Below are 27781 nucleotides of genomic sequence, written 5' to 3' on the forward strand. Positions count from 1 at the left end.
CAGGGCTAAGATCCTGTGGGACATCCTGATACAGACTGACAAGCTGGTTATGGCTAATCAACCAGACATACTAGTGGTGGACAAGCAGAAGAAGAAAGCCAAGTCCCAAGTGACAGCAATATCAGGAAGAAGGGACGAGAAGCCTAAGAAATACCAAGGGCTGAAAGAAGAGCTAGAAAAGATGTGAAAGGTGAAGGTAACAGTGGTCCCTGTGGTAATCGGAACACTCAGAGCTGTGACCCCCAAACTGGGAGAGTGGCTCCAACAGATCCCAGAAAAACGTCTAGGAACAGCTAAGATACTGCGCAGGACCCTCAAGCTCCCAGGCCTCTGGTAGAGGACCCAAGCTTGGAGGGGAAAGAAGACCACCCACAGAGGCGAGGGGGGAATAATCTATCTATCTATCTATCTATCTATCTATCTATCTATCTATCTATATATATATATATATATATATATATTAGTATTTATTGTACTTATCTATTTCTTTATATTTATGAGAGCTTAAATATTTCACTGAGGTCAAACAGTTTTTTTCATGTTATTGTGTCAGAGGGGACAATGCATGATGAACAAACTAAAGGAAGATGTAATTCACACTTTGAACAGGTGATGGAGACACTGCTTTGTCATCTCTTAGATTCAACCAAGAGAATTTTACCTATACATTTGGGGTGTGGATTCACAAAAGATTTGGTTGGATATTTGTGTACCCATTATTTCCTTTGTAAACTTTAGTATACTGCGTGTATCCGGAGCTCAACTGGCCAGCCTGGTTATAAAATGTGATGCTGTGTGTATTTGATTTTCTTTGGGTTTTTTTTTTTAAGTCATTTGATCTCTCCTTTGGTTTGAGACATAAGGAATATCTGAATGTATTTAATGATTGACACACAGAGAGTACTGGGGTAATAGAGCAGTCTGATCAGTGTAGAGTCACAGATAAAAATGAAAAGACAGAAAACATTACAGTGTGAAGAGACAGAAAACATTACAGTGTGAAGAGACAGAGCAAGAGAGAGATGTGAGGGAAAGATGAGATGATGAAGATTAGACACATAAAGAGATGACTAGAAAAAAAGAGAGCGAGAGAGAGAAAGAGAGAGAGGGGTGGTAATATGGTGAAATTCAAATAACAAATTCCTTCACCAGTAAACCATTTAACTGGAAATATATGTATTATTGTGACTCCAGTACAGTAAAGAAAAGGACAGAAAACACTGAACTTAATGACATAATCTCACAGAGTGTTGTGAGGCACCATGCTCTGAAATAAACTTCCTGTACAGGAATCTGTCACTGTGTCAATATGCTCTTGTCCACACCCACACCTGTACTTTACTCTCCAGATAAAGACATCCCAGAAAGAGAAACTAAAATGAATGAGAAAATCTCTGAACATTCATCCAGCTAACATTAGGCTGCCATTAAATTACTACAACTGATTTTGATATGACAGGATTGAAATCAGTTCAGTGTAGTGTGGACTGTATGAACACTCTGGATCTGAGAGTTGAACATACCAGTTAAACTTTTAATTTAGGCCAAATGGAAGAGTCAGAATCACAGCAACCATTAGAGACACGAGCAGGTAAGAGCTCTTTAATTTCACAACAGATTTAAAAAAAAAAAAAAAAAAAACATGTCTGTGATTATAACTGAGAGAAGCCAACCGTGTCCGCAGCAGCAGCATTAAGACAGTTCATCTCTAAAGCCAGGGACTTCGGAATGAATGTCGGAGTGTAGCACGAGGGCTGTAACACTCTAATTTGATCTTTGACCCGCATGTGGACATGACACGTATTTCTATGGCCTCGGAGAGGTCTTGGACTTGTCGATATTCGTACTCGGACTTGTCTCGGTCTTGGACGTTGGTCCAAATTCAATTTATTCGTATTTTCTTTTCTTTTTGCATGCTGTCGCTAACTCGGGAGGCACAGCTAGTGTACTCCAGTTACTCCTACGAAACGAAGTCACTGCGTGGGGTTTAATAAGGCGAAAAATGGTCATTAATATTGTCCACTCGCTTGTAGAAAGTGGCCTGTTTACCCGGACAACCTAAAACGTTTAACGGGAAATAGGCTAAATAAATAATGCTACCGAAGTCAGTCTGTGCACTCGTGAAATAGGAGGAGCGTTTTCATCCAAGACTTACTCGATGAGACTTTATAAGAAATCCCTCAGCATTAAAAAATCCCCTCGGATCGCTAAATTTCTCTCTCACCTTACTTGTCACAAATACTGGCATGGAAAAAAAGAAGCCGTAATCTAAATATAACGGAAAACGTTTTACATTAATCCTTACAATGATTTTTTTTTCAATGCGAAAGGCTTAACGAAAATCCCATTTTCTTTGTCTTCCGCACACCGTTTCATGTTTAATGTTTTATTTAGGGTCATTAAAATGTGAGAGAAATATGGTGCGTAATGGTAAACTTACTGTCGACGCCTTACGTCACCAGTCTCACTCTTCATCGTCATTCATTCATATTCATGTATTAATCCGATAAATTTCTTTTCACTTATATTTGTAAACATAAATTAAAAAAAAAAATTAAATTTAGGAGTACAAAGCTTAGCTTAAAATCAATGGTACAATAACTTTTCCTTGTATTAAAATGCAGTTTCCTGTTTCCTTGTTTCAAGGAACGCCTTCTAAATACTAATGAACAGTGGATTTTAAAACATTTGCCACGAACCTAGGACACATTTGATGGTGTTTTTGTACATTTAGCATGGAACGTTTTTTAAATGGTGCTGAAACCTGGCAAAACAACAAAAACAAGGAAGAGCCAAGTCTGGGGGAAGAATTTGATCCAGTCCAGTTATGTTAGTCCACAGTCAAACACAGTGCACCAGCACTAGTCTAATGGGGTGTACTGGTGAGTCCCTCTTTGGGAGAACTGGTCTAATGGGGTGTATTAGGTGACCTCCTGTTTGGGAGCACTGGTCTAATGGGGTGTATTGGTGAGTCCCTCTTTGGGAGCACTGGTCTAATGGGGTGTAGTAGGTGACCTCCTGTTTGGGAGTATGTCCCATTTTCCTGCTCTTCAATCTAAAAAAAAGAAGTGCTATGGGTCACTGACTAATGAAGATAAACACACCTGACTGATGCCCCCCTAGAGAGATGATACTAATGTCAAGGTCTGGGGAAGTTCTCTCATCTCAGTCACCCACCCTGATTCCTGATGTGTCTAACTACATGGAAATCATAAAACATCAACGTTGTCTTTCAAAGACTGAAAATTAGACTGGAGCAAAAATATTTTGAATTTTTATTTGAATTTACAGTGAGTGCTGATAAGTACTTCATGCAAATCTGCTCCCTGATATTTCTAAGTACATGAAAAATGCAAAACATCAGAATTTTCTTTCAAACACTGAGAATTCAGAGGTTGATGCTGTGTCTTTTTCTGGTGAATTTTAAAATTCCTTTTACGAAGACACTGCGGTATTTCAAGTTCGAAATGTTTCCTGATATTCTGCTATATTCTCATAATTGTATACGTATATTTTACTTATATTTGAACTATTTCCAAGTATTTAAATGGCATTTTGACTCAGAATCAGTTCAACTTAAGACACAGTTTATGTCTTCAAAAATTCTGAAACTAGTTTACAGCTAGAATAACCTCAAAACACACTTATAGTCCTTTGGTTTTACTTTCTTTAATATTGTATGAATAAATGTTGATATGTGAGTGAGTGTATCGATGAGAAATGTCTATTGGAATTTCTCAACAGAATCATTTGATCTGGTCCCTGACAAACATCCGTCCTCCTCCTGTTACTGGCCTAACACTGTCATTGAAGTCAAGAATGAAGATGCCACTCTGCCCTGTTACCTGTCTCCTGAAACCAGTGCTGTTACCATGGAGATCAGGTGGTTTAAGTGGATTTACTGCATTTACCAGTATAAGAATGGAGAGGTGAGAGAGGGGAGGGGCTATGAGGGCAGAGTGAGTCTGATCATGGAGGAACTCCAGAGAGGAAACGTGTCTCTGACACTGAGAGATGTTCAGAGGGCTGATGAAGGAAAGTACAGGTGTATGGTCCTCTATGGAGAAGACAAAAAGGTGACATCAGAAACTCTGCTGGAAATTTATGGTAAGGGCTGTGGGCTGATTACAATGAGGGCTTTACTGATAACAACAAATTGCAATTTTGTTTCTTTAACAAATGCTCTAATCCAGAGTAATTTACAGGAAGTGCATTCATGTTGAGTAGAAGAGAACTAATGATATGTGTCCCTCAGGTTTAAGTGTCAGTAATGATTTATGACGTGTCCTAAAATAAAAGCAGTATTTTAGTAATTAGGAATAGCTAAAGTTGGGAAACAATCTGAAAAGATGAGTTTTCAGTGGGTGGTGTGAAACAGGGACGGATTCAGTAGTGTTTATATCCATGGGGAAGTCAGAACCATGATGAACATTCTACTGCTCACACATTAGTGATAATCCTGATTCTCACTCACTGTCCTGATTAATAGATACATATCTCACATATAAATCATATGCATTTCTCTTTACCCTGGTTAACAGTAAACCCTGTAGAGATGACTTTGTGAGACTGAGCTGAGACTGAGAAGAAAATGTTTTTTTAAAGCAGACTGAGAAAAGGCTCAAATATCAGCCAATCCTACTGATGAACTTCAGTCTAAAGGATGATTTTGTTTAATGTTCAGTCTGATTAGTAAATGCTAAGATGAATTTTAGCATGCTGACCTGCATGTAGTAACTACAATGAATCACAGAGTATCATGTTTGCAACATATAATGGAGCTTTAAAACTTATATTTTAACTAAATTTGAAACAAACTTAAATTTCATTTCAAGTGAATTACAAAGCTTCTCCCCCCGTCTATATTTGTAGAGAGAGAACTCCACTGCTGTGGCATTATTAACTGACTAACTGTGTTATTGACCAACTGTATTATTGACTGACTAAATGTATTAACCACTGACTAACTGTATTATTGATCAACTGTATTATTGACTAACTGTATTATTGACTAACTGTATTACTGACTGGCTAACTGCATTATCAACTAACTGTATTATTGACTAACTGCATTATTGACAGACTAACTGTATTATTGACCAATGGTATTATCAACTGACTAACTGCATTATTGACTGACTAACTGTATTATCAGCTGTCTAACTGCATTATTGACTGACTAACTGTATTATTGACTGACTAAATGTATTAACCACTGACTAACTTTATTATTGACCAATGGTATTATCAACTGACTAACTGCATTATTGACTGACTAACTGTATTATTGACTGTATTATTGTAGTTATGACTTCTGCTTCTGACCAGCTTTTCCTCTTTGTTACTGAAAACCAGGCGACAGTGTGTGTGTGCGTGTATGTGTGTGTGTGTGTGTGTGTGTGTGTGTGTGTGTGTGTGTGTTAATGAAAAACATTTCTCTTTGTTCCGCCACAGCAACATTTCATCTTGTCTCAAGATTAGAGGATGTCAAACGTTTTTTCTACCGTAATTCCATTCCTAAATGGGAAAGAGCATCTGTGGGTGATGATGTCACTCTCCCATGTTACCTGTCTCCTAAAACCAGTGCTGTTGCTAAGAATATAACTTGGTTTAAGGGGACAGAGTGTATTTACCAGTATAAGAATGGAGAGGTGAGAGAGGGGAGGGGCTATGAGGGCAGAGTGAGTCTGATCATGGAGGAACTCCAGAGAGGAAACGTGTCTCTGACACTGAGAGATGTTCAGTGGACTGATGCAGGAGAGTACAGGTGTGAGGTCATCTATGGAGAAGGTGGGAAGTCAACATTTCAGACTCACCTTCAGGTCAATGGTAAGTCTTTTATATTTATAACATAATAAAAAACTTACTGTTGTATTTATGTGACATAATGAAAAATTTACTGTTGACATATTATTCATGAGTCTTACTCACCATCACCATTTATTCATATTCATTAATTAATCTGATACATTTCTCTTCATTTGTATCCACAATGTTTAAAGAACAGCTTTCTAAACACCAAAACATAAAGACTTTTAAAACATTTGCTGCTACCCTGAGATACATTTGATAGTGTTTTTGCACATTCAGCATGGAAAGTTCTGTAAAATAGCGTTGAAACCTGGTGAAACACTAAAAATGAGCCAAGTCAGGGAGAAGAATTTGATCCAGTTCAGTTATGTTTGTCCACAGTTCTTTTCCACAGTCAAAACACAGATCACCATCCTCAGACATTTCACTGTCCAAACACAAAGAAGCTCCAGTCATAGATGTTCCACATACACTCTCACCATGTCCTCAGGGCTACTTCTGCTGTTCACTTAGTATCATATCGATCACACAATTACACAGAAACTACCAGCATCACTAGGTGTCCATTATAAACATAGGAAGTCCTTATATGGTAAAACAGTGAAAACTGCTTTTTTTACTCCTTTTGGGGGGGGGGGGGGGGGGGGGGGGGGGGGGAGAAAAGGAGAAAAATCTTTACTTTATATAAAGATCCATTATCAGTTTCACTGTAGAAGTTAAATATATCGGTGATCCTTCAGTCATTCCATCCATATTAATTATACTGTCACCTGACAATCCAAGGTATCCAGTTATGGCCAGGTAACCAAGGTAAAATGGTTAAACAAATGCTGCAGTTAAGTAGATAGAGCATCTCCCTCCATAGAGTAATGTGCGACAGATGTGGTAGTTGCAGAAGTGAAGCCAGTTTGCTAATGAATTCATTTTAAATTAAATATGGTGCCAGGTAATATCAATGTTAGCAATTTTGTTGTCTAAATCAAGACATAACTGACCAGTTAAACCCGTTTTAATGTATCGTGTAGTGTATCTAGGACCAGCTGACAAACTACCACTCAGGAGAAAAGACAGTGCTAAACCACCTCATGCAGGGTGAGTTGATTTGTTTGATTTGTGTTGATCTGTGGTCTGTACCTGTTCAGTGCCAAAGTAGCTGCAGTTGAACGCATTAAAAACAAATCATGCTTATATTATTTATGAAGATATCACATGATTTAATCTCTAATTTCATTTCAGTATTTGCCATTCCAAGTCCAGGAAATTAGGGACCTGCTTGTTGCGTTTGAAGTGTGAAGACTGTGTACATTAATTGATTTAGACTTTGTATTTAACAGAAACACGAGAGATTATTTGTGATTATTTGCAGTGGGAGGTGAAAGCCCCAGTTCAAACCTGCCAGTATCTCCTGAGCTGAGGCTGGTGCTACTGGGGCTGAGTGAGACAGTGAAGTGGGCAGCAGGAAACACCATCCTGGGCAGAGAGGAGTTTGGGATCCAGGCTGCTGCATCCACAGAGACCCAGCACAGTGAGAGCAGACAGGGGGAGGTGGCTGGGAGACAGCTGGTGGTGGTGGACACTCCTGACTGGTTGAGTCCTGGACTCTCTCAGGAGGAGATGAGGAAGGACGTGGGGCTCTGTGTCCGTCTGTCTGCCCCAGGACCCCACACCTTCCTCCTGGTCTGTCCACTGGAACCATCTGAGGGAGAGGAGAGTGAGCTGCTGGAGAGAATGGAGGACATTTTTGGGGACAAATGCTGGGGACACACAATGATCCTCTTCATAAATACTGAAGGGTTAAGGGGGGTTAATGTAGAAGAGGTTATCCAGATGAAAAGTCATAGGTTTCAGCAGCTGATGGAGAAATGTGGAAACAGGTGTCACCTTGTGAATGTTAAGAACAGGGACGTTACTGAGGTGACAGAACTGCTGCAGAAGATTGAGGAAATGGTGTCAAAAAACCAAGAGAAATTTTACAGCAGTGACGTTTACCAAGAAGCAGTGGAGCAAGTCACAGAAATGAAAATATTGATTGAAAAAGAGAAGAAAAACAGGAGAGAGAAGGAGGAGAAAGAGTTGGAGAGGAAATATGAAATAGATCTGCACAATTATGTCATGAAAACGGAGCAACAGAATAAGGAAAAAGATGAGAAGATTAGAGAACTTGAAAAAAGGATAGCTGAGCTGGAAAAAGAGCTTGAGAATGAGAAGAATGAAAATAGAAAGAAAGAGTTGGAGAGGCAAGTGGAAGAAGAGAAAGAAAGGAGAAGAGAGACAGAAAGGGAGAGAGAGAAGAGAGAAAAAGAGGACAGACACAAAGAGGAGTTGGAGGAGATCAGAGAGAAATATGAGATGGAGGCCAAAGCTGAAGCTGAGAGAAATCTTATGAAGATTATTCTGCCAGAACTGCAGAGCAAAATTAGACCCTTTATTAAAAAGCTACAGAGTGAATTTAACATAAAGACAGAGGAGAAAGATGAAGAAATGAAGAGAATGATGAAGATACTAGAGGAGAAAGAGAGAAGGATCGAGAGAATTAAGTACATACTAGAGGAAAAGGACAGAGAGATAGAGAGAAATAAGGAAACACTTGAGGCACAAGCCAAAGAGATAAAGAGATTGAGGAAAAGCAATGAGGAGCAGGACAGTGAATTAGAAAGAGTGCTGGAGAGACTGGTGAAGACACAAACAGAAATGGAGAGACTGTTAGTTTAAACAGAAACAAGAGGAAAAATTTATTTTATGTCCAAAAATAGAGCATTTACATCTTCAAAAACCTTGTGTGATGGCTGCAGCTCTGGGAGCACCACTGCTGTACCAGTCCTCCTCCACTTATTGGGTCTGAGCTGCCTTCCAATATAAGTACTGCCAGTTGAGTAGGCCAGTGTTAAAGTCCTTGTGTGTTACACAGGAGGCCTGGGTTTGACTCCCAGCTGAGCTTGACTGAGCCGGCAACATCACCTGACCCCCTTGGAGCTGGTGACCAGTGAAGACCCTGCACAACACCAGAGCCTTACATCAGAGCTCTACGTGACTAAGCACTAGACCAAGTGCCAGAGCACCCTCACATGAGTGGTTTGATCCACTCTGTGTACAATAAAGCACTAACCCTACTGAGGACAAATAGTTTCACGATTGGCGTCTACTCATTCTCACATGACCTCCACGACCGGACTTACTGGACTGAACACACCATCTCTCTATCAGCCTGATACATGTTCTTTCCACACAACAGCTGTGAGTAAGGAAAGGTCATTATGACAGTGTAAATGCAGAACATGGAGTGTGTAAGAATTTTGATTATCTTAAGTCCACACACATGTGGACACACAGTTATGGCCAAGACAAATAGGCCATCTGCATTTGGATTTGTCCTTCATACTGATGCATGCACATTAATTTTTACTGCTGAAGACAGATGGAGGAGAGTCCAGGTATGGGGTTACGTACAGAGAAGAAGCTTTTTCATTTGTGTGGCAGGTTCTTCATTTCACAACAGGTGTTAGTTAATGACCGTTTAGCCTCTGCGCTTGTAGACATTCAACTAGCCCTGACACTTGGAGGAAAAAGAAAAACTTGTCAACTGCTAACATAAACCTCTTCCCATGGAATTGACGCTATACAGTTACAGAGACGATATCTTGTATCACTCTCTGACAGAACATAAAAAGCTCTATTTTTCTTATATTTTTTTCTTTTTCTTTTTTTTTTACTCAAAATTAACTCCTGTGGTCCCCACACTCCCTCTCCTTGCGACTCCAACTCCCTGCTCTCCTACACATCCCGCCCCCTGACCAATCAGGTTACAGGAACTGTTCAGCCACCTGTTTGGGTTTTGCTGGTTTGATTGTTGAAACCATCTAGTGGCAGTTAATAGTAGTGCAGCCTACTATAAAGACAGGAAGTAGTCTTCATTTAGTGTCAGCATTGCAGTGTTGCTGCTGTGTGATGGTGTCCTGTAAATCCTGTTCCATCCATCCTTACAAGACTTGTTAGTCACATTGTCTGTAAGTGAATTTGTTAATTGGAAATATACTGAAATGGAATAACTACACATTTCAAGAGTTTATGGTGAATTGTTTATTTTTTTAGTTGATCAGATACAGTATGATTGCAGCTAAGCTAACATACTTAGGCTGGTATCCTATTATACTCACCTGTTAAGACATTTGCCTTTATTTATGGTTAAACTTGCTGCATAATACCTACCTTGTCATATCTGTAATTTCAGCATGTCATTTTGTGTTTGTTTCAGTTTCACAAAAAGAACTATTCAAGTAAACTTCAGAAACAGAATCCTGGTTCTCCTGGAGTTACTGAGTAGATGTTTGAGCTGTCTGGGTAGCTAGGTGCAGGGACCTCTAGCGAGGCCAGTACTGGAACAGATGATGACTCTCACTCAACTAATAATGAACCGTTAAGCTGAACCTGCCAAGTTGTGCTCCATACAGTAACTATGTACATCATAAAAGCTTTTCAGCTCTCATAACATTACATTAAATATTTAATTAAAATGACTTGGGGGCAAATGAACATTCAACAGGGCTACACACTGATGAAACAGAACTATGGCACAATGTGTGTCTGATGACTTTGATTCTGAACCAACAAACACAGTGAACACAAATATTTCTGTGATCAAAAAAGTTTCAACTGGACAAATCTTAACTGACCAGTTTTTAAATATTACTTCCAGTTGTTTTACGAGACACATATTTTCACCAGTATAATTTCCTTGACTGTTTAATCTGATGGTTTATTGGACAATAAGCTTTAGCAAAATGACCCACAGAGTAAAGCAGCAGTAGGAAAAAGTGGCAACCAGGAAGAGGGAAAGAGAAGTCAATACCAAAGAGGGTAATTATTTTTTGTTTGTCCAGGCTGCAGTAGATTCCTGCTGGATAATTTATCCACGAGGCTCTGATGCATCTCAAGGCTGTCATAGATTCCTGGAGGCAGAGGTAGAATACAGTGTTTTACAGGCAGACCGTGGAGTTTAATGGTTATTAACTGTCATTCATCAATATGTTCAATATCAGCCCTTTTTACTGTCTAAGAGTGATGCACTTTATTTCTCCTTATTTGCATTGGGAATCAGCATCAGTTTTGCCATGTTAGAAAAAAATAGTGTTTCAAGATCATTCAGTATGTAATAATGAACACTGTTAACAAGGAGCTCAGCAAAGCATGTCATAGAACTACGGCATCTGTTTTTCATTGAGTTTCACTGGGCTGTCACAGTGAGGGACTGAGCTTTAAAGTAATGTAGCTACATAATGAACTAGTTGATAAAGCAACGTCACACAAGAGGGAGTGCTGTTATACTGAAAATCAGCACTCTCGTCCAATCAAATTACTGGGTCGGAGTCGGTTGGAATGGAAAGTTGTATAATTGGTGTTAACGTCACTGGCTACAGGTCATTGCGTGATGAACATTTCTGGTGTTAAATCCTGATGTTGGCAATGCTGGATTTAACCATATTTAGCTTGTGTTAGCAATCAAATAAGTAGTGTTAAAATGAGCAAAAGAAAACAATTAAACATTTTCCTGGCCTTTGAAAATGTGTGTGTGTGTTCCGCGCAAAATGTGTTTCTGTGTATTTTAAAACACACACACCCACACACACACATACACACACACACGCACACACACTTGCTGTCTCTCTCTTTCTGTCTCCTTGTCTCTCTCTCTCTCTTTCTGTCTCTCTTGTTTTAGCAGTTCTACCATGCTTTGGTCATATAGTTAGTACTGTTGTTATGTATTTAACCTGTCTCTCTGTTAGTTTCTCACAGATAAAGGAGCAGTTCTCCATTACGGAATGACTCTGATGCACTATATTAAGTGAAACAAACAGAAATGTCTTTTCATCTTTAGTCATTATTTAGTGACTGATTGTACATACTTTCCCTTTAGTTTCTGTTAGTTTTCTGCTGACCAACTTAAATAAAAAAAAAATCAACTTTAAATATTTAATAGAGCTTAAACTAGTCACATGTTCCCCCAAATGTTCCTCTTATTGAGTAAAATACAATCAGAAACTTTGTATGTTTTATCATTATGTTTTGTCAGTATAAGACATAAAAGACAGGTGATTGTGTTACTGGTCTGTGTTACTGGTCTGTGTTACTGGTCCTTTCCCTCCACAGACCTCTGTCCATCAGTGGTCTCACATAACCAGTCTCTGAGTGATAAACCCTGGGTAAACTCTGCTGCTCTGTAAGGGACAGGAGAGATGGTTCTGTGTTAAAAGTTTGACTTACAGTCATGTTAGATACTGATTAACTCGATGACCCTGAAACTTATTCTGATCGTGAAATTGGGTGTGTCAGATGTTGAAAAAAAAACCACATATAATTTGACACCAGTTGCTGTTACCAGCTGCTGCCACAACTGAAAATTGTTAAAAACTGAAATTGTTGCAACAACTCAGCAAATGTAAAATACAGTTGATTTAAAAAAAAATATTTGTGAATGTATGTACCTATTAATTCCTTTGCCAACTGTAGCGTGCTGCATGTATCCTTGGCCCAATTGGGCAGCCTGATGGGATGTTGTGTGTGTTTGATTTTCTTGTGTTTTAAGTCATTTGATCTTTCCTTAAGAAAAGTCTGAATGTATTTCATGACTGACACACAGAGAGCACTGGGGTAATAGAGCAGTCTGATCAGTGTAGAGTCACAGATACAAATGAAAAGACAGAAAACATTACAGTGTGAAGAGACAGAGCAGGAGAGAAGTGTAAGGGAAAGATGAGATGATGAGGATTAGACACATAAAGACATGACTAGAAAAAGAGAGAGGTGTGGTAATATGGTGGAATTCAAATAGCAGAATGCTTCACCAGTAAACTGTTTAACTGGGAATAAATGTAGTAGTCCAGTACAGTAAAGAAAAGGACTGAAAACACCGAACCTAATGACGGAATGGTCAAAGAGTATCATGTAGACAGGAAGTCATGCTCGTTTTCTCACTTGGACTTTGGCTAATTCTGTTGATTATCTCACTGTATCTGGGTGTTGCTTGGTGTTGTAAAACACAACGGCAATTCATCTACACCTTCTCTGATTGGTACATTTCTGTCCACATCTGGATTTATAATTTTCATAATTGATTCGGTCACTTTCTGACGTTTCATACTCTGAAGAGTGTCAGATGAAAAGCTTTAGTTTGATTAACAATGTTTCTCCTTATTTTGATCCTTTGACTTTATTGAAATTAGTTCAGTATTGTGTGCATTGTAGCCTATGAATACTGAGGAGCTGAGAGGTTAAACATATCAATAATCTTTTAGTTTAGGCCAAATGGGACAAGAATTTTCACCACAACTTAGATGGACACGAGCAGGAAAGAGCATTTTAATTCCAAAATAAATTTTTAAAACATGTCTGTCAACATAGCAGAGAGAAACCAACCATGTCCAGTGCAGTATTAAAATAATTCATTTCTAAAGACAGGGACTTACTCCAGTTTGGATTTTGACTTGTGTGCGGACATTAGACATTATTTCTTGTCTTGGACATGTCAATATTTGTGCTTGGCCTTGTCTCGGTCTTGACAAATATGGCCTTTGGTCTCTACCGAGACCACCTTCGTTTAAAAAACGTGTATGTGTGTGTGTGTGTATGTGTGTGTGTTTTCTTTTTGCATATATAACTGTCACCAGCGCGTACGCCCAGCTGTATATTGTGCTCCAGTAAGTCCTATAAAACAAATCACTGCGTGAGTTTAATAAAGGCAAGAAATTAATATTGGCAGTCGAATGAGGAAAGTAGCCTGGTTATCGGGACAATCTAAAACGCTCACGTGGAAAATAAAAAAATAAGCAAATGAATAGATAAATAAATAAATAAATAAAGTCACAGAAGTCCATGCTCTCGGGAAATGCCAGGAGCATTCTTCACCCTAGACTTACTCGATGAGACTTTATGAGAAATCATCGAGCCAGCACTAAAATCACCTTGGATCACCAAACTTCTCTCACAGCTTTTGGGTCATTTATAAACACGGTCTACTAACAAAAGGAAGCCGCAAACGTTAAACCTTATAATGGTTTTCAGTGGAGAGGAAAAGGCTGAACGAAAACGTGTTTTCTTTGTCCTCAGCATACCGTTTCAATCTTTAAGTTTCAATTATGATTATTAATGTGTGAGAGAAGTTCAGTGTTCCTAAACTTCTTTTCTCAAAAAGTCGTGTAAAGCCATTCTCATCTGTTTAAACAGGGGGTGAAAAAAACGTTAATGTAAAACATACAGCTTAACCCTTAATCAGGTTTATTGCCTTGGTAGTAAAGAGTGTTTACGACTAGGAAGCAGAAAAAGCTGATGTTTCTAGGTCATTCTTTTAGTGCATTTAGCCACATGAAGCAGTTACGAGTTTCCATGGAGAACGCAAACACTTCATGTTGTTTCCCAACTTTTAAGTCGCTTTTGATAAAAGCGTCAGTCAAATTAATGTAATGTTAGTGTTAATGTAAAATGTATTGTTTTGTCTTTGCATTACGGTTTCGTTCTCTTGGCGGTACATGGCAGAATCTGGTTTTCCTGTATGTCGTTTTTCCAAAAAGTCAAGAATGGGGAAGTCTCTCCTCTCCACAAATCTTTTGTGCCATCAGAAACTTCAACAACAAGCACAGGTTGTTTTAGGGCAAATATGCAAATTCACATCACCTCCGAGATGAAACGTTAATAAAATATACGAGACTGTAGTAACTGCTTTCTTCGTATGTAATTCATTTTAAATACAGCTATACGGAGAAAATAGCTTGTTTATTATAATATTTAGATAATATTTTGCAAATTTCACTTTTTGTTTCTTAATATCTTTATTAATAACGACACCTACTGTTCAGTTTAGTGAGTTCCGTTAAATGGACAACATAGCTTGATCACATGACCCCAGTAACAAATTGGAAAGGAAATGCGTGTATATTATAGAAACATCGGGAGATTCACAGTGTTTTCGCCAATGAAGAGTATCAGTGCGAAATTAAAAGGTTGTAATGAATTTCTGGTCAGAGGGCGCACACGGTATGTGATTGTTACTCATTCTAATTTTGTTCGATTCATTCATTGTTTCACAAGTTAATCTAAGTACAAATTTAAAGAGGAAATTGTCGCTAGTTTTTGTAAGAAATGGCTATTGGTCAACAGAGGCTAACATATTACCAGCTGGTAATATGCTTGTGTTTATAACAAGTAGTATTTATTTATTTCAATTGTTCACGGTGTTTAAGTTGTGAAGGAAGACAATAAAGAAACACTCGTCAAACATCAGTTAGAGCGTGGTTTTGTCTGAACCAGAAGAAAACTTTTGGGAGCAGTTATAAGCTGCATCGTTACTTGACTAAATTTCTATGTCTTTTACGCCCCTCACTGTGACACTGGTGATGCCCTGTAACATGTTTAAATCCATTGTCCAGAGTGAATCTACAGGGGTAGAGTATTGGTCCAACCAATCAGCATTCATCTTCTGGGTCACCATTTACGAATTTTTGTATTTTTTAAACACTTTGTTATGTGTTCACACTCAGCAGAATGCAGTTATGAGAGTATTCTAAATGTAATTATAATTGTCTGTGTTCTTTCACATAGCTGAAGAATGAACTCTGACAGAATATACAGACATGAATATGAGAGCTGTGATGCTTATTATGTGATTTCTGAAGAAAACTTTTTAATCAGTGTGAATTCTGATCTGTAGTTATTAGTGTGCCCAGTGATGGACTGGCGACCTGTCCAGGGTTCTTCCCCACCTTTCACCCAATGAATGCTTGGATAGGTTCCAGCACCCCCGTGATCCTAATTAGGATAAGTGGCCTAGATGATGAGTGAGTGAGTGAGTAAGTGAGATGAGTAATTGGTGTATTAAATCATGACTGATTTGAGATCTCTCCTCTTCACATCAGGATCACTAATTCTGATCAGAAAACCATACGATGCTGGAAGTTCTTTATCCTCCTGGAACAAAAATGAATACATCAGAGTGTTCAAGGGAGATGATGTCACTCTGTCCTGTTACCTGTCTCCTGAAACCAGTGCTGTTACCATGGAGATCAGCTGGTTTAAGGGGACAGAGTGTATTTACCAGTATAAGAATGGAGAGGTGAGAGAGGGGAGGGGCTATGAGGGCAGAGTGAGTCTGATCATGGAGGAACTCCAGAGAGGAAACGTGTCTCTGACACTGAGAGATGTTCAGTGGACTGATGCAGGAGAGTACAGGTGTGAGGTCATCTATGGAGAAGGTCAGAGGTCAACATTATGGACTTCCTTGTGGGTCTTAAGTAAGTATTGTGTATTTACATCATAAAAACTCACTGTTTACACTGTAATGATAATTATCAGCCTCAGTCAGCATCATCCTTCATTCATTCACTACATTAAATTACTCTTCACTTCCACTTGTAACCATGGGCGTCAGTTTGTTTTGAAAAGTGCTGAGGACAACAACGGGTTCGACGTGTTCACATCAGTGGGCTGTATACTGCCCATAGGTGTAAATGGCATCCCTTTAAGGATCGCCTTTAAAAGCTGCTTGCGCTTTTTACGTGTGTTACTATGCTATATAATGTTTTGAAAGTTGCTTAGGGCTGTACCCGACTCAGAATTTTGTCAGCCGAATCGGATTTGGCTGTCCAATACGAATATTAGACTATTCGTTCCTGTTTTTGGCGATCAGAAAATCCACTGGCATGAGTTTCAGTGATGATTTCGACCACATTAACATAGTCAAACGCAACAGAGTCATGGAGACATATTTTTGAGCATTTAAAAATCGATAAAAGACAGTTACATATGATGCAAGATTTGAATTGCGGCCTATTTGAGTTACCTACATACAATGTTGGACTATGGATTTGTCGGAATAATGTGACAGATGGCACACAGATAGGCCTACTTCTGTTTAAATCAAGCTCTTATAGTCTGTTTTTTTTCTCAGTTTCACTTTAAACATTAAAAACAACGTGTAGCCTAAATGAATAAACAAATGAAACAGTTTAAAATGAATTCACGGCATTGCCGTGAAATAACTAAGTGAATTGTTGCATACAAAATTGGCATTTGACGTTGTTAGGGCTGTCCTTCAAAAGGTCGAAATGCCGCGGTACATCGTTAGTTTACCAACCACTCCACCTCTGGTTTCAGCTTCTCTCACCAGTTAACTATCAGTGCATTTTGTCACGTGGATATATATATATTTTTTTAGCAAGAATATAAAAATATATTTATTTTTCCCCTTATTCATAATTCCTCACTGAAATGTTATACCTGTGCGTTTTTGTACATTTCTATCTGTTTTAGCCTGTCATTGTAATGCACACTGACAGCCAAAAAAAAAAAAAAAGACTGCTAGACTTGAAGAATCTCAGTCGACTGACGGGTCTCCGACTGATGATTCCAGTCGTCGACCTTTAGAGGGCAGCCCTAAAGTCACTGTCATGTAAAACAATAAAAAGGTTTTTGAAAGCCACATGAGTGACATGTCTAAGTTAGCCTATGTCTGTTAAACACACCACCTATGCATGTTTAATGAGACCGACCGTGTTAAACCTATGGATCGCTACTCTGAGCCATATTGCAGCACATTACTGAAAATATAGCCTAACTGTGCACTGAGAGTAACTTGTTACGAAACACCACTTGAAGAAACATCATTGGAGGAAACTGACATAGAAAATCATGTTTACAGAAGAAGAATCAAATACGATTTGTGGTAACCTAAGGAATCAACCTTTATACATGTTTTCTTTTAATTTCTAATTTGTAATTAACCAAAACTACTATGAGTGCGTTTTAATAACACACGTGTCATACATAATAGAGTGCACAGCAGCTACGTAAGTGTTTATGTCGATTTAGATTTACCGATCGTTAAGCATGTTGGGTCTCTCTCTTAATGACATGATAGGACTATGTATCAATGTAATTTTATTCATTTTTAAATTCAGCTAACTAAAGGCTTTCTAAAAGTGGTGGGGATGAAATGGGCCATCACAAAAAGTGGTGGGGACATGTCCCCAGCGTCCCCAGCGTAAATGACGCCTATGTGTATAGTTCTGGTGTTGTATAGCTCTGGTGTTGTATAGTTCTGGTGTTGTATAGTTCTGGTGTTGTATAGCTCTGGTATTGTGTAGGTCTGCTGTTGTGTAGGTCTGGTGTTGTATATCTCTGGTCTTGTACAGTTCTGGTGTTGTGTAGCTCTGGTGTTGTATAGCTCTGGTGTTGTATAGCTCTGGTATTGTGTAGGTCTGCTGTTGTGTAGGTCTGGTGTTGTACATCTCCTGTGTTGTGTAGGTCTGGTGTTGTATAACTCTGGTGTTGTACATCTCCTGTGTTGTGTAGGTCTGGTATTGTATTGCTCTGGTGTTGTACATCTCCTGTGTTGTGTAGGTCTGGTGTTGTATAACTCTGGAGTTGTATAACTCTGGTGTTGTATAGCTCTGGTGTTGTGTAGGTCTGGTGTTGTGTAGGTCTGGTGTTGTGTAGCTCTGGTGTTGTATAGCTCTGGTGTTGTGTAAAATAAATTCAAGGCATTGCTGTGAAATAACTAAGTGAATTCTTGCATACAAAATTTGCATTTGACTTTGTTAGGGCTGTCCTTCAAAAGGTCGTAATGCCGCGGTACATCGTTAGTTTACCAACCACTCCACTTCAGGTTTCAGTTTCTCTCACCAGTTAACTATCAGCACATGTAGTCACGTGGATATATATATATATTTTTTGCAAGAATATAAAAATGTATTTATTATTCCCGTTTTTCATAATTCCTCACTGAAATGTCATATCTGTGCGTTTTGTAAATTTCTGTCTGTTTTGTCCTGTTATTGTAATGCAAACTGACTGATACACACACACATAAAAGACTGCTAGACTTGAAGAATCTCAGTCGACTGACGCGTCTCCGACTGATGATTCTACTCATCGACTTTTAAAGGGCAGCCCTAAAGTCACTGTCATGTAAAACAATAAAAAGGTTTTTGAAAGCCACATAAGCGACATGTCTAAGTTAGCCTATGTCTGTTAAACACACCACCTATGCATGTTTTCCCAAATAATGAGACCGACCGTGTTAAACCTATGCATCGCTACTCCAAGCCATATTGCAGCACATTACTGAAAATATAGCTTAACTGTGCACTGTGTTACGAATCTTGTTACGAAACACCACTTGAAGAAACATCATCGGAGGAAACTGACATACAAAATCACGTTTACTGAAGAAAAATCAAATAGGATTTGTGGTAACCTAAGGAATCAATCTTTATACATGTTTTCTTTTAATTGCTAATTCATAATTAACCAAAACTACGTCTGAATGAGTGCGTTTTAAGAACGCACATGCGTCATACGTAATAGAGTGCACAGCAGCTACGTAAATGTTTCGATTTAGATTTACCGATCGGTAAACATGTTGGGTCTCTCTCTTAATGACATGATAGGACAATGTATCAACGTAGTTTTATTCATTATTAGATTCAACTAACTAAAGGCTTTCAAAAAGTGGTGGGGACATGTCCCCAGCGTCCCCAGCGTAAATGACGCCTATGCCTGTAACAACAAAATAACAATTAAGCAAACTATGGATTTTCTCTACTGGCCTGGATGCCATTTTTACCTTTCAATGAGTAAGTTAATGCTTGTATTCAGGCTGTGTGTGTGTGTGTGTGTGTGTGTGTGTGTGTGTGTGTTTTAATGAGAAATATCTCTCTTTGTTCCTCCACAGATACACTTGTTCTTGTCTCAAGATTGGAAGGAGTGGGTGGCTTTTTCCCACATTATTACAGTTCTAATTGCCAAAGAGCATCTGTGGGTTGTGATGTCACTCTGCCCTGTTACCTGTCTCCCAAAACCAGTGCTGTTACCATGGAGATCAGGTGGTTTAAGAGGACAGAGTGTTTTTACCAGTATAAGAATGGAGAGGTGAGAGAGGGGAGGGGCTATGAGGGCAGAGTGAGTCTGATCATGGAGGAACTCCAGAGAGGAAATGTGTCTCTGACACTGAGAGATGTTCAGAGGACTGATGGAGGAGAGTACAGGTGTGAGGTCATCTGTGGAGAGGGTCAGAGGTCAGCATTACAGGCTCACTTGCAGGTCTATGGTAAGTGTTCTGTATTTATGACATAATGAAAAACTCACTGTTGACACTGTTGACATGAATTTCATTCAACATCATCATTCATTCATATTCAGTAGATTAATCTGATATATTCTACTGGAGCCAAAGCATTTAGATGTGTATGTGTGATTAAGTCGTTTATATTTTGTATAAAGCTCACAGGGAACAGTAGCATTAGCATCTAATATTTAGAATACTGTCACGTGAAGACAGGTCCACTTCACACGTATTCGTTCATTAAGTCCGGCTTTAATGGGCTTGTTTTGGGGTTTTGATGGTGGACCAAACTTTTTTCTTACCGTAGTCGAATATCGTAACTTCAGATTTTCTTCTGACAGAAAAATTTTGTTTCGATTTATTTCTGTTGGCGTGTGCAGTGCAAAAAATAAACACCTTCATTTTTTACCCTTTTTGCTCAGAGTCCCATGGGAGCCTTTCCTGCTACAAGCGTATACACATGAATTAAGGAATTACATCAACCCCCAATACAGCTTATCAAAAACATACAGTCCCTCACATATTTCTCTTCATTTATATTTATAAACATAAAGAAAAAATATGAATGAATTAAAACATAAAATGTCTTACGCTTACATCTTATAAAAAAAAGCACACTTATTGCATTAATATACAGTTTCTCCTTCATTGTTTAAAGAAAAGCTTTCTAAACACAAACACACCAACTTTTTGTAACATTTGCTGCTAATTTCAGACACATTTATTGGTGTTTTTGTGCCTTTGATCGTAAAAAGTTCTGTGAAATAGTGCTGATACCATGTGAAACACTAAAAAATGAGCCAAGTCAGGGAGAAGAATTTGATCCAGTCCAGTGATGTTGGTCCACAGTTCTTTTCCACAGTCAAACACAGATCACCATCCTCAGACATTTCAGTTTCCAAACACAAAGAGGCTCCAGCCATAGATGTTCCACATACACTCTCACCATGTCCTCAGGGCTACTTCTGCTAATCACTTAGTATTATACAGATTACACAATTACACAGAAACTACCAGCACCAATAGATGTCCGTGATAAGCATAGGAAGTTCTTATATGGTAGCAAGAGTCCTTATTTAGCATGGGGTGGAGTCGGCAGGCTCTGACATGTCTGTCATCAGTTATCAATCATGGTTTCTGCTCCTCATCGGGAGCACTGGTCTGATAGGGTGTATTGGTCATTCCCTCACCTGGAGTACTGGTCTAACGGTTAAGAAGCTAAAACAGGTGTTATGGGTCACCGAATAATAAACACACCTGACTGACGCCGCCTGTATTATCCGAATGCATGAGTATGCATGGTCTGTTGGATTATCACATGAACATCATGGATTAGTGGAGCGATTCACATACAGAGATTTAATCAAGCACTTAAACTCATGTTTCATTTGCTGCATTTTTGATCCTGAACCATTTGGCTTTTTCTGGGGTTATGTGTAAGATTTGCCTTGCAAGAGCAAAAAGGTATGAGCTACTGATTTTTCCTTTAAAAATAAATGGCTGCGCATTCTATGTTTGGCAGGATTGTTTTTCTTTCTCTCTCTTAAATGGTGTTTTAATTGTAGGATTGCTGCGACAACAGCGTTAGGCCACAGTTTTTCCCACCTGTGATGTATTAGACCTCCCACTGCTGCGTGGCTGATAGTATCGTGTGTGAACAAAGTTTATGCATATCCAAAACACTGATAGTTTCTTTAAATTCTTAGTGGTAACGCTGCTTGCTCAGACCAGAGTAGCGGTTATAATATTTCTAGTTTCTTCAAATTCCTTGTGAGTGCTAATGATGCATGGTCTGCCTCAGCAGTGGTGGTAGTATCTGTAGTTTCTTCAAATTTCTCAGCACTATCGTGGTTCTCTCTGGACTCAGTAACTGGTGTTAGCACTGGTGTTCTCTTTTAATCACTGTATTGTATTATTCATTCTGATGTTAGTAGGTAGAAGCAACACTGACATTTATATAGTACAGTGTAGTGTATTATCAGGTGGCTAAAATAGTGAATGCTGTAATGTATCTACAGCTGGGGCAAAATGGAATAGGCTGGGGCATTCACTGGCTTTGAAATTCACAGTGTGAATGCTAGTTTATTACTGCGGTGACTGTCTGGGGGTTTTTTTTGTGCTTCTTCCTTTGTTCTGGACTGGATGTCAGCCCGTCTAGTGCAGTATTTAACTGGGGAAGGCCCAAAACCCCCTTTCTGGTCTGGTCTGGTTGGCCCCTTGTTTACTAGGGCATGTAACGATACGCGGAAGTCACGGTTCAGTATGTACCTCGGTTTTGAAATTAAGGTTCTGTATGATTTCAGTACAGTGAAAAAGGACATGGGAGATATGAAATTTATTTTCATATATTATGAATTTACTCGTAAACTTATAAACTTGTACAAACTTGTAAACAGTGGCAAACTGGCCATAATTTCCAATTTACTCACCACTCTGTTTTTTCCTTGTACTGGTGATATTCACATTTGGATGATGCCGTCCCAAATGATTGATTATGTTCGAAGTAGCCTTCTGCCATCAACATTCCCGATTTCAGTTGAACAATGCCGGCACGCTGCCTTCATCTTATCCATTTGTCTTTGCCCATTGCTGCTGTGCTACTATAGTTCACTGGAAACCCTGTCTTCCAGAACATAAGTTCATGAATGTTTGTATCGCGGTTTTGGTCTCGGTTTCAGAACTGTTACACCTTTATTGTTTACGGTTTGTGGTGGTTAGGCCTAACATTTTAGCAGCCTTAGTGTTGCCATAATTGCTGTCGTTGGTGCTCCATGTTTGTAATGGCGTTGGTCTGTTGTGATGTGTAACAGCTACTGATCAAATCACGTGTGTCTTGTCTTTCTGTGCCTTGAATCTCAATTGTCCCTGTGTTTTATTATCTGGTCAGTGTTACCCTGTTAAGTGGTACTGTATCTATTTGACTGGCTGACACCAGTTCAGATAGGGTCCAGTTGAAGTAATAATCTCTTATTTTCAAGTGTGCATCTGAATTTATCTGGTGTGTGGTTTTGGCTACGTGTTTTGTGGCTGTGTGTGTTTTCTTTTCTTTTGTGCATTTAAATTTTACATGTGTCCCGGCCAGGGGCAGACTGCCTATTGCCATCTGTAATTGTGTCCAGCAAAATTATTCTGCTGTTAGTCATTGGTGAGCCTAACAAACAGGTGTGTGCCAATTGTTTACATTTATTCCAATTTAAAACAAAAATGTACCTGTGTGTGTGTTTGTACATGGATGATGATGTGTAAATACAGACATACACATTCACAGATTAAATGTATTGCTGTCAGTCTGAAGCAATTGTGTGGGTCTATCATGTCATCACAGACCAACACCTCTGTTAAATATTCCCTGGATCACGTAGAATCCATAGCCTAAAGACTTCAGGTTTTGTCTATAGACAAAATGAGGTCTAGCTGTGTATTAGTACTAAACCAGCAACATAATGTTTAGGTGCTGAGCAACATGCAAAATAAAAGTTGAATAGTAATATGAATATGAATATTAGAGATTTGCACAGATCCTGCAAATCTGCTCCCTGGTATGTCTAACTACATGGAAAACATCAACATTGTCTTTCAAACACTGAGAATTAGACCAAGGGTCTGTTATTGTTTCTGTGTCCTTTTCTAGTATATGGTAAACTTCCTTACACTGAGACACTGGGTATTTCTAAGTTCTTACTATTTCTTTACATTTTGCTATCTACAGTGAACAGTTTCCGAGTATTTAAATGGTGTCTGGACTCCAACATGAGATTCATCATGTCTGAAAAAAACAGACACAACAATTTATTTATAGAATACTCTCTAAACAAATAAACAGTCCTTTGATTTTATCTTTTTTTTTTTAATAATGCACGAGTAACTGTTCGTATTTAAGTGTGTATGTTTATTAATGAGAAATTATTGGAATTTCTCAACAGAATCATTTGATCTGGTCCCTGACAAGCATCAGTCCTCCTCCAGTGTGTTCAAAACACAAACAACGATAGACAAAGGACAAGGCAAACACTAGGGCTTAAATACAGAGGGAGAACTAAACAGGGCAAAACATGATTGGTACAAATTAACGAGGTTAATAAATGAGACAAACAGGAACAGGTGAGGGGTGGAGACAGACAGAACAGGAGCACAACGACAGAACAAAACAAGAGTCCAAAGTGGAGGTGCAGGCTGTGACGGTGCCTTAAATTTAGAACTTTCCCATTAAAAGTGTCAGTAATATTTTTATAAGGAGTATCTTAAAACAAAAGCAGTGTTGTAGTAATTAGGGGCAGCTGAAATTGGGAAACAATTTTAAAAGATGAGTTTTCAGTAGGTGGTGTGAAACAGGGACGGATTCAGTAGTGCTCATATCTATAGGAAAGTCAGGACCATGATGAACACTCTACTGCTCATTCATTACTGATAATCCTGATTCTCACTCACTGTCCTGTTTAATAGATACATATCTCACATATAAATCATATGCATTTCTCTTCATTTTGATTCACTCTGAGTTGGACAGTTATTGTAATGTAATGAAAGAAACAAGAAGAAATCCCTGTGTGAAAAGCAGACTGAAAATAGACTCATACAGTATATCATCTAATCCTATTGATGAACCTCTGACTGAAGGATGATTCTGTCTAAAGCATCTTTGTTCAATCTGACAAAGTGCATTATTGACTGACTGTATTATTGACTGACTGTATTACTGACTGACTGTATTGTTGAATTACTGTATTATTGACTGACTGTATTGTTGAATTACTGTATTATTGACTGACTGTATTATTGACTGACTGTATTGCTGAATTACTGTATTATTGACTTACTGTATTATTGACTGACTGTATTGTTGAATAACTGTATTATTGACTGACTGTTATCGACTTATTGACTAACAGCATGTAGAGTAATGGACTGTGTGGATTTGTCAGAAGATGTAATCTGTATCTCAGCTGTTTCTAATCAAAATCCAACAAAAAACCACTGACATCATTTTAAAAGTGAGGTTATAAAATGATTTGGGAGATTAATAAGTATAAAACCATGTGTAACCATGACTCTGTTTTTTGACCTCCTTTTCCTCTTTGTTGCTGTGTACCAGTAATAGTCCAGATTTCCATATTATACATGATTTTTACTATATGTTTCAGTACCACTTCAGGAGTGTGCGTCACGCCGTGTTTATTTGGAACTACTCAGTGACTTACTATTCAGCTATTCATGACAATTAGAAGAATACACCCAACTAGTCCTCTGCTGACACAACCTGATGAAACTCACAGTCTGACTAAATGCACGAGAAATAGTACAGTAACAAGCACAATCCATGCACATCCCAATTCTCCAATAAGAGCTATGCTATAGATCATGATGTGTCGTTCAGAGTGAGTCTTGATCTTTTTCACAGAGTTATTTTATAGAGAGAGCATCACTCTAATGAGAGTTTATAAGCACTGAGTTCATCAGAATGCTACACAGGTCGTGTGGTGAAGCACAAAGATCTAATCTTCACAGAAATATCCAACATCAGTTCTGTTGTAGGAGAAAATAAATTGGTGTTTCTCGGGCTATTCCATCCTTATTAATTATGCTGTCAGCTGACTGTCCAAGATATTCAGCTACGGCCAGGTAACCAAGGCAACATTGTTAAACTTATGCTGCAGTTAAGTGGATAGAGTATCAACCTCTAGAGTTTGCAACAGCCATGATAGAAGCAGAAATGAAGTCAGCTTGCTAGTGAATTCGTTTTAAATCATATAGGGTGCTGGGTAATTTCAATGTTATGTTAAGAATGTTGTTGTCTAAATCCAGACATGACAGAGTAATTCCTGTGTCTTCCTCATTTTCATGTTTGTTAAATGTGTCACCTCAGATCAGAACCAGTGTTAATGAACTGTGTATTGTGTTTAGGACCAGCTGACACAACTCCACTCAGGAGAAGGAAGAGCATTGATCTCCTTCCTCCACAGAGTAAGTTGATTGGTGTGATTTGTGTTGATTTGTGCATGTTCAGTGCCAAACACTAACTGCAGTTGAATACATTTTAAAAATTAAAAATGCTCATACTATTTATGAAAATATTGCACAATTTAATCTGTAATTTCATTTTTTGACATTCAAAATGTAAAACATTTGGATGTTACATGCTGTGATTGAAGTTTGAAGGCTGTGAATATTAGTATACATAAAGACTTTGTGTTTAACAGAACCTCAGAGATTATTTGTGATTATTTGCAGTGGGAGGAGAAAGCCCCAGTTTAAACCTGCCAGTATCTCCTGAGCTGAGGCTGGTGCTACTGGGGCTGAGTGAGACAGTGAAGTGGGCAGCAGGAAACACCATCCTGGGCAGAGAGGAGTTTGGGATCCAGGCTGCTACATCCACAGAGACCCAGCACAGTGAGAGCAGACAGGGGGAGGTGGCTGGGAGACAGCTGGTGGTGGTGGACACTCCTGACTGGTTGAGTCCTGGACTCTCTCAGGAGGAGATGAGGAAGGACGTGGGGCTCTGTGTCCATCTGTCTGCCCCAGGACCCCACACCTTCCTCCTGGTCTGTCCACTGGAACCATCTGACGGAGAGGACAGCAGGCTTCTGGAGAGAATGGAGGACATTTTTGGAGAGTCCTTTTGGGGGCACACTATGATCCTGTTCATCAATGCTGAAGGAATAGTTGGGAAGAATCTGGAAGACTTGCTGAAGGCAAGAAGTCAAGCACTTCAACAGCTATTAGACAAATCCAGGAACAGATGTCACCTTCTAAACATCAATGACATGGCAAAAGGCACTGAGGTCAGAAAACTGCTGGAGAAGATTGAGGAGATGATGTCAAAAAACAGAGAGAAATTCTACAGCAGTGAAACTTACCTAATAGCAGAGAACCACCTGAAAGAGATAGAGAGAAAGATTCAGAAGGAGAGAGAGGAGAGGAGAGAAAGACAGGAGAGAGAAATTAGGGAGAAGCTGGAAAGGGAGTTGCAGGACTCGCTAAAGCAGATGGAAGGAGAGCTTCAGGAAAAAGAGGAGAAGATTGTTGTCTTAGAGAAAAGGATAAATGATTTAGAAATAGAGCTAGAGAATGAAAGGAATGAGGAGAGAAGGAAAGAACTGGAGATGAAACTGAAAGAGGAGTCAGAGTACAGGAAAGAAATAGAGAAAGAGCAAGAGAGGCTGAGAGAGGAGATGGAGAGAGAGAAAAGAGAAAAAGAGGAGAAACACAGAAGAGAGTTGGAGGAAATCAGAGAAAACTATGAGATGGAGGCCAAGGCTGAAGCTGAGAGAAACCTCATGAAAATCATCCTGCCTGAACTACACAGCAGCCTCAGTATCTCAGCCACAAAGATGAGGAATGAATTTAACAGGCAGCTGGAGCAGAGAGATGGAGAGATAAAAAGAATGAAAGAGATTATAGAAGAGAAGAGCAGAGAACTTGAGAGAATGAAAGAGGCAGAGGCAGAGAAAGATAGACTGATAGAAACACTGAAACAAGAGAGAGAGAGACAGGAGGAAAGACACAGAGAGGAGATAGACAGACACAGGAAACAGGTGAGCGTTCACAGTGTATGTTCGACACTGACTTTGTGGGTGAGGAGACACTCGTCAGGATGGCTTTTACACTATATAAATACGTCTATTTAATCAGTCTGTTCTCCTCAGCACATCCAGGATCAACACAACCAAAAAAATTTTGCTTGGAGGAATAACTATGCCAAATCCAGTCAAATTTGACAGTCTGTTGTTTTTAGAGGTTACATGGGTCAACATTTGAACTTTGGGAAGACCAAATTAAAGAAAGAATTAAATACAGCTTATGTGTAGTTAGCAGCTGTAAAGTAGACAGGAATGCCTGGCTTAATATGAAGAGTTTAATAACAAT

General features: G+C 38.9%; 3 protein-coding genes across 3 annotated transcripts; all 3 read left to right on the top strand.

Moving 5' to 3' along the window:
* The first annotated feature begins 1505 nt into the window (after positions 1 to 1505).
* LOC115808775 (butyrophilin subfamily 1 member A1-like) lies at positions 1506 to 4567 on the top strand. The gene is made up of 3 exons (XM_030770252.1): positions 1506 to 1591; positions 3745 to 4107; positions 4542 to 4567. Exons 1-3 carry the CDS (start codon positions 1549 to 1551, stop codon positions 4565 to 4567), a joined length of 432 nt encoding a protein of 143 aa, XP_030626112.1. The 5' UTR covers positions 1506 to 1548.
* Positions 4568 to 5613: 1046 nt separating this feature from the next.
* On the top strand, positions 5614 to 18195 carry LOC115808777 (GTPase IMAP family member 7-like). The gene is made up of 5 exons (XM_030770257.1): positions 5614 to 5829; positions 6837 to 6903; positions 7178 to 8455; positions 15714 to 15910; positions 18148 to 18195. Exons 2-5 carry the CDS (start codon positions 6897 to 6899, stop codon positions 18193 to 18195), a joined length of 1530 nt encoding a protein of 509 aa, XP_030626117.1. The 5' UTR covers positions 5614 to 5829; positions 6837 to 6896.
* Positions 18196 to 19668: 1473 nt separating this feature from the next.
* Positions 19669 to 27300, top strand: LOC115808779 (GTPase IMAP family member 6-like; the record flags this gene model as incomplete). The annotated part of the gene is made up of 3 exons (XM_030770259.1): positions 19669 to 19725; positions 19819 to 19903; positions 26147 to 27300. Coding segments are annotated over exons 1-3 (1296 nt in total), but the record flags the coding sequence as incomplete, so codon positions are not given.
* Positions 27301 to 27781: the final 481 nt, after the last annotated feature.

Source organism: Chanos chanos, chromosome 3 (assembly GCF_902362185.1).
Source record: "Chanos chanos chromosome 3, fChaCha1.1, whole genome shotgun sequence".
NCBI classification, from domain to species: domain Eukaryota; kingdom Metazoa; phylum Chordata; class Actinopteri; order Gonorynchiformes; family Chanidae; genus Chanos; species Chanos chanos.